A 7,632-nucleotide genomic window follows, 5' to 3' on the forward strand; every position below is an offset into this window, starting at 1 on the left:
TATTTGTTATAATTGTCGGTTGTGTGACTTTTGTTATGGTAGCCAATTATCAGGTCTGTTCTTATTGCCATCTCATCATATATCTGACACCTCTGAGGATTAGATGAACTAATCCACACACAGACTCATAATTGCCAGAATTTCGTCACGTCAAATCTCTACTATTCTACTCTTAAATTAGAAATCGAAAGGGGGGTAGTGAGTAGTAGAGTGTGAAGGAGTGTGTGTGTGAGAGAGAGAGAGAGAGAGAGAGAGAGAGAGAGAGAGAGAGAGCATTGGTTGGGATTAGGCCTGCAGGATGGACGGGATTACGGAGAGCAGCGCTGCGCAATTCCCTGTGCGGTGCGCTCTGCTATGGGCTTGTCCGCATGGAATTTCTCCGTCTGCCTGAATTGATCCACACCTGAGACCTATAACACACTTCGCAATTCCACTCATCCTGGAGATAGGAGCGTACTAGCTATATGGAAACATGGCCGACGTTCCCCAGATCGTCAAAATTGGGATTTCCTTGAAGATGCTTCCCAACAACACCGCGGTGTACTTCAAGTCCGACGGCGCACGGTTCGGACAGACCCGGACCATCAAGCTGCTGACCGGGTCCAAGTACAAAATCGAGGTGGTCGTTAAACCAGGAGCGGTCGAGGCCACGTAGGTAGCTCTTTCGATTCTTGTTTCAGACGTGGATTATCCTGACCTGATCAAAACCCAAGCAAACTGATGAAAGGCCATAATAAACCTATTGATTCTCTCAAACAAATTTCAATATGAGGGACGTTACTGGATTATGGAGATGATCCATATAGGAAGGCAAAAGGACATATGACAAGAGCCTTGTAAACAATGGAGATTTTGTCTGAATGACAACCGCTAATTATTGTCCGTATCTGGGTTATAGTGTCGTTACTGTACGTGTATTTTTTTTTTTAATATACCCTGGATCCGTAAATTGTCTCTTTTGTTGGTAAAATGTATTTAGCCTACTATTCAAAGTGAAATACAATATATAATGGGTCATTTGTCTGCTTTAAAGAACCTAAACAGTAGTTTTCCTGCATTTTTTTCTAATTACACAGACTGCGCAAATTACGTTACTTGACGGTCAATAAAAGGACAAAGGATACGAGTCATTACTCGCATGTATGGAGGTGACCTGAACAGGTCTGCCGAGGAATAGTCAATTGCAGATTGTAAGGCTGCATTCATGTATAGTAGGAAATATGGCTGTTGGGAGTCTATAGCCTATCGAACATGAAATGGTAAAACGTGATATAAAAGTGGCGCTATTGCTTAATTTCAAGGTTCATGGAAAACAAAACATAATTTACATACGTTGCACATGTTGTTACATTAGTATGTCCTATTTCCAAGTTTAGCACTGGAAAGTAGGATTTTTAGAGGAGCACGTGAAGCCAGCATAAACCCCAATTGGCCACAAATCAAATCCACCACAGATTAGGACTCAAGCGTGTGGGCTTTGTGTAGCAACCCTGTTGTGATTTGCCTACAATCCATTGTTATGGAACGAATGTTGTTGTAGGCTCCTTCCATCTCCAAATAAGGATTAATGTTGGACATCTAAATATCAGGGTGTGAAACATGCCTGGATGAGCACTCCGATTTAAAAATAGGTCACACACCATGATGCATTGGACATGTTGCACTGATTTTGGGGCATGCTCATGAAACACAACTATAGACTAAATGGTTTGTCAACCTATAATCAGTAGCTATCAATATGTAGCTCACAGTTAATCTATAGCAGGATCCAAGCTATTTACGGTTTTAATTGCCTCAATCACAGATGAAATTATTGGGTTTAAAATCTATTAATTGGTGCTTTTGAAATTTCAATATATCCGTCAAATATTTCAAGATACATCTCGTCTGTTTTATGAACTCGTGATATGTATTATACTGTTATGTCACGTTCACATTAATCTTTATTTTTAAATATGTTTCCTGATAAATCCCATAGACTGCATGGATGCAGCCTCTGTGACGTCACCCATAGATTTCAGAGGAGCGGTTTGTGAGCAGTTCCGCCGTTGCCATGTTAGCAGTGTCTGACTCCTGCTAATGCAAAACTGGGCAAAGGCGTGGGGCGTGTATGCAGCGGTGTATACCAGTTTCAAAACGATGACAAGCAAACGCTCCCGTTAGCATTGCTAGCACATCTGGGGGATCTTGCTCAAAGGCTAACTCAAGGCTAATTCCCGGCAAAATTAGCTAGTTAACTACCTAAGCTAACAATCCAGGTATAACGAGCGCAGATACCGATACTTGCTAATTACTGCTAACACATAAATAACATAATACTAGAATTTCACTCACTTCAAAAAACAAGAGCGCAGACTCCCTCGTTCTGTTAGACAATTAACCGCACAGCACGTCATATTATTAGTCCGATATTTGCAGAGGTCATGTTCAGTGACTCGAATTAGCTGTGGGGAAGCCGAGCAGACGGCTAGCAGCTAGAGACCGAGCGGCTAGCTTAAGCAGCCACGCCCTCAGTTATGCATAACTTTAAACCTTAAAAAATGTAAACGGGTTAATTTTTTTTTTTTTTTTTTAAGTTCACCCCCGTGCAGTTGTCATGACCAGGCTGTAAACATGTTTACACCTCAAGTGGCCATTCGAAGAACTGCAGGTTTTGCACTTCCGTATTCTGCTAATTCCCTTGCGTTGTGTACCTGTATGCAGGTCGATGAGTGTGGGCGGGGTGACCTTCCCCCTGGAGCAGCAGTCTAAAGACCCACAGTCAGTGGTCTATAGTGGCCAATACGACACAGAAGGGGTGGCACACACCAAGAGTGGGGAGAGGCAACCAGTTCAAATCAGTATACAGGTAAGGATTTGCTGTAGACAGGGCAGGAAAGCAACGTTGATCTGAAGGCAGATACAGGAGAAATTCAACATTCAAAAGTCTTTTATAGCCAGGAGGTGTTCAGCATCAGAGGAGAGTCTGTTTGGTAGAGAAGGAAAACACAGGATGGTTGTAAAATTTAATGTGTGGATACAGGAGGATAGCCTCTCTTGTTCCATTGTTTTTAACACTGATTTTGTCCTGTGCTTGTTTTATTCATTCCTATACAGTTAAATGACAAGTTTGATTATATTCTATATTGTTCTTACCATCATGAAAAAAACAAAACCAATAACCAATCTGATTTTTTTGTTTTGTTTCCTTGGTTATAGCTTTTCTACAATGTATCCTGAGAGTTACATGTGTTTCCATGTTTATAGTTTGTTTACAGTGTATCATGATAGTTAAACGTATTTCTATGGTTACAGTTTTTTCTACAGTGTATCCCGATAGTTACAGGAATTTCCATAGAGAGTCCATTTTTGACTGCAAATCGTGACAGTTACAGGTGCTTCCATGGTTACAGTTTAACTGGATTAACCATGGATGATGACAGCTACAGTGGTGTATTTATGGATTGGGTGGGTGATGGATGCTTCAGGTGTCAAAGCGTGTAATTAATATTAGCCTACCTAATTCAATGGTTACATCTTATCATCGATTAATATAATGATTTCCCATGGTGATGTCTTAAAATGTCTTGTTTTGTGTGACCAACAGCCCATATATATTTAATGTACTATCATAGACCACTAAGAAAACCAGGAATATAAATAATGTTATTGTGTTAAATAGATTAGGTCATTAACCATGTAACAAGCACATTAATTAACAGTGGACTTTGCATTGTGGAAACATCATCCTCAAAATTAGTTGAGTGTTCGGAGGGCAAATCTTACCAGCTTGCAGCACTACACAGACACTTGGAGGAAGCAGCTGTTTGAGTTCCTGGCATGGCAATGAAAGTAGTGACATCTGATGTAAATGCTCAAATATGTTTAAATATATCTTATAAGGAAAAAACACGCAAAACTACAGGTTCAAACAATGTTACAAAAATTATTGCAAATATAATTTGTGTCTGTGTTTATGCTACCCATCTGTCCAGTTCACATTCGGGGGGAGCCTCTGGGATCGTATTGTGTGCGTGTGCGTGTGCGTGTGCGTGTGCGTGTGTGTGTGTGTGTGCATGTATCCATCTGTCCAGTCAGTATGCTTCCTCTTCACTTCACCTCCACATGATTTTAGAGGCATGCTGATACAGTGCGAGTCTCTGCGTGTAAATGACTTTCTTATGAGTGTGTGTGTGTGTGTGTGTGTGTGTGTGTGTGTGTATTCCCATCTGTCCACTCAGTATGTTTGATCATCAGCTAATCAACTCAAGCCATCTACAAGATGTCGTAAACTGTGTGTGTCAGAATGTGTCTTTGCATTTGTATTCATCTGTGCATGTGTTTCTCCTACAGTTCACAGAGGTGGGAATGTTTGAGACAGTGTGGCAGGTGAAGTACTACAACTACAACAAGAGGGACCACTGCCAGTGGGGAAACAGCTTCAACAGCATTGAGTATGAATGCAAACCCAACGACACGCGTACACTCATGTGGGTCAACAAGGAGATGTTTGTCTGATGGAGGAACAGCCTGAGAAATTCAGTGTGTAATCTGCAAAATCACACATCTAATTGTCAGTGTGTTATGGTGAAATTGAGACATTTTCCTTTAAGACACAAGTTTTCAGTTGCTTCCTGTTGCTAAAAGGATGTCTTTATCTGTCATTCACCTCCTTATCTACTGTCACTCTGCTCCTCTTAAGAGTTTTTTTCACTGTGGCTTCATTGTTTTTTTCAATCCTTCCACCAAATATCAGAAAATCTAAAACTTTTTGTGTGTCTGGAAAAATATACACCCTTTCCCTCCTTTACGCTGTTAAACAATGCATTAGATTTACTGCTAAATCAGATCATACAGCAGTTCATATAAAATGTGGTGATACAAATGTGTCAAGATTAATGCAAGCATTTATTGAGGTTAAAATTACATGTGGCACTTCTCAACAACCTACGTTAAAATCATTTTTAATGATGTATTGAAAGATATATTAACATTTTGAGATGAATGTTTTTAATGTATAGTTCAGTTGTGGTATTTGGTAACCCTCAAGTGTGTTCACACATGTGTAGGTACAGTACTGTTATGTGTGTGAGTGCACCTGTGCCTGTGTGTTTGGCGACAGTGTGTGTGTTTTGCAATTGGTGCTCGTACAGATGTGGTTTTTTGTGGTTATGTACTTTGAGGTTGTGTCTACATGTGAAGAGTTTCGTTCCAATATTTCCAGATACTCAGGCCACGGCAGTTCTTAAAAAAATACTGCTGACATGAAAGCAAAGTATAAGTCATGTCAACATTTACCGAAATGAAACCTTGTAGAATAGAGCACTTCCAACCAAGTCCAGTGTGTTTGAATTAGTGACATTTTTTATTTAACTGGCCCCAAGCAAAGTTCTTTCCATCTGTCCTCGTATGGGAACTTGCCACGACATCTGTAGCCTCTAATGTGAAAAATGTGGGGTTTATTTTCAAAGTCTGCAACAGAGCAGGGCAACATGGCCAAAGAAAATGAATACAGTAAAAAACAAATTCAAATAAAGGATAGTTTATTAGAGGTATTCTCTATCAGCTACAACAAGTGCAAGGATTACAAAACAGCACGACTTTCAGCCTATTCTGCTGCTGCTTTTAATTGTGAGACTTTTAGGGGAGATACCTTTTGTGTTGGTGTTGTTGCTGCCACCTTTAAAACCACTTTAAGTCATTCTTGACTGACTCAAGACTAAGTGGTACACCATGCAGCCACCCAGTCATTACTCAAGATAGCGAGCTAGCTCGCTATCCAAATGAACTGGGGCACTGTTTGATTGAAATGGTGACAAGAAAACAGTTGCCCATTTCATAACAAAAGAAGATTGACTCATTGTGTGATTTGGGCTATAACTACATTTATACTGTGCACTTAGCCCAGGTGCCTTGATGAAATCTTTCATAGGCTCTTCAAAGTGTACAGGTCCACTCCTCTACCAGCCTCTACAAGCTACTGTTACCCAGAAAGAAAGAATGCCCATCTTCTCAAAATAAGCCCATCTCTCTTTACAATGACACTGAATCACACAAAATCTTCTTGTCCCGTTTAAGTGAACTTATACCACTGCCTGCCCCTGCATTCATTAAAAATGGGCCGGTAGTGATTTTGAATGAAGCTCTGTGTGTAGCTGTGTGTCTGTGTATCATCTTGTGGTACCATTTTGTGTACAGTATGATGCAGTAGGAATTTTGTATTTGGATGAAGTTGTGCCCCTATTTACAGTGTGTTTGTTTTCTCTACCTCTTCAAAGGACTTAGCCATGAATATATGTGTTTGTTAAAGATAAATATTGTATTTCAAACATTTAGACCAAAAACTGTTATTGACATATCTGGGGAAAAAATCTATTTCTTGTGGTAAATAATAATATTTCAAAAACTATTTATTTTTTTTGTACAGTGAACCATTTGAAATGTTTTCATATTGTATATTTTGGTAGAAATAACTATAAATGTTGAAATTTTGAATTGATCTATGCAAGAAATCGGACCAACAAAATAATGAAATGGTGCAATATAGAGTGAGATTTACATATCATTCTTATCTTTTTGTGTAAGTGTTCTTTGTTTATAATTTAATCCAATTAAAATGGAAAATATTTTTGTGTGGCAAATAATTGTATTAATTTATTCTAAACTATTAACTGCATAACTTTTATTTCAGAGACACACGTTTTGACAAATCAAGCAATTACTACTGTAAATCACTACTATAAAGGAAACAACATGAATGAATCAAGTTTATATATTGTATATGGGAACTTTTAGAGTTCTTTTTTTATGTTTGAGTTTTCAAGGCAACAAAGGGGAACTTATAGAAATACAAAAATATCATGCTGAACTGCTGGTGCATCACAGACAGCAGATGATGTGACATGGGGAAGAAATCCCAAACAGAATGGTGATATAGGTCGATCACAACAGTTCATCACACTGACAAAACAGTGAACACGACATTTTCTGAATAACAAAAATGAGAATTTGAGTTGACAGTCAGAACAGAAACTGAACATTATGATGCTCACCAACCTGCTGCTATGGTATTGCCTGCAAAATCTGATTAATCTATAGGAAGGAGGAGTGAAAGATATACAACTCCAGCAGGTTTCTATACTGTAGAGATAGTTTCGCCCTGCAGGACTGCCAGAATCCTGTGGGTGTCTTGTTCAAAACTGGAAATTATTCTTTTTTAAAAAAAATTTTTTTGTAAAGGTGGGACTCTTGCTCCACTATCCAGAATTATTCAGCACACTACTGCACAACTATATTTACTATTATTGTACTATTACTGCTGGATGGCATGACTCACACACACTCTCAAAGGGACACCACACAGGGACAAGGTTCATTTTTTCCGCCCTAGTCGCTCTGCAGAAGCTGCTGTTCTAACAGTGGGGCACAAATGAAGCACTCTGGTTAAATAAAGTTTCAAAAATTAAAAATAAAGGGTTAGATGTGTATTACATTATAAGTGCTTTTTCATGTCAGCATTTCAACAATTATGTTTCAAGTCAAGAAATATCACTGAAATGCTGCACAGCCAATAGTTAGATGTCTAAAATAAAGTTTCCTTTTCAAGTTTGGCCTGTCTGTTTAGCCCAGTTCAGCCTCAACATGTTATCACTT

General features: G+C 39.0%; 1 protein-coding gene across 1 annotated transcript; it reads left to right on the plus strand.

The window, feature by feature from the left end:
• The first annotated feature begins 226 nt into the window (after window positions 1-226).
• Window positions 227-6,042, plus strand: cnrip1b (cannabinoid receptor interacting protein 1b). The gene is made up of 3 exons (XM_023415705.2): window positions 227-651; window positions 2,704-2,848; window positions 4,333-6,042. Exons 1-3 carry the CDS (start codon window positions 473-475, stop codon window positions 4,495-4,497), a joined length of 489 nt encoding a protein of 162 aa, XP_023271473.1. The 5' UTR covers window positions 227-472; the 3' UTR covers window positions 4,498-6,042.
• Window positions 6,043-7,632: the final 1,590 nt, after the last annotated feature.

The sequence above is a fragment of the Seriola lalandi genome, unplaced genomic scaffold (assembly GCF_002814215.2).
Source record: "Seriola lalandi dorsalis isolate HSWRI2012SDOR001 ecotype SW California unplaced genomic scaffold, Sedor1 jcf7180002054556, whole genome shotgun sequence".
In the NCBI taxonomy this organism is placed as follows: domain Eukaryota; kingdom Metazoa; phylum Chordata; class Actinopteri; order Carangiformes; family Carangidae; genus Seriola; species Seriola lalandi.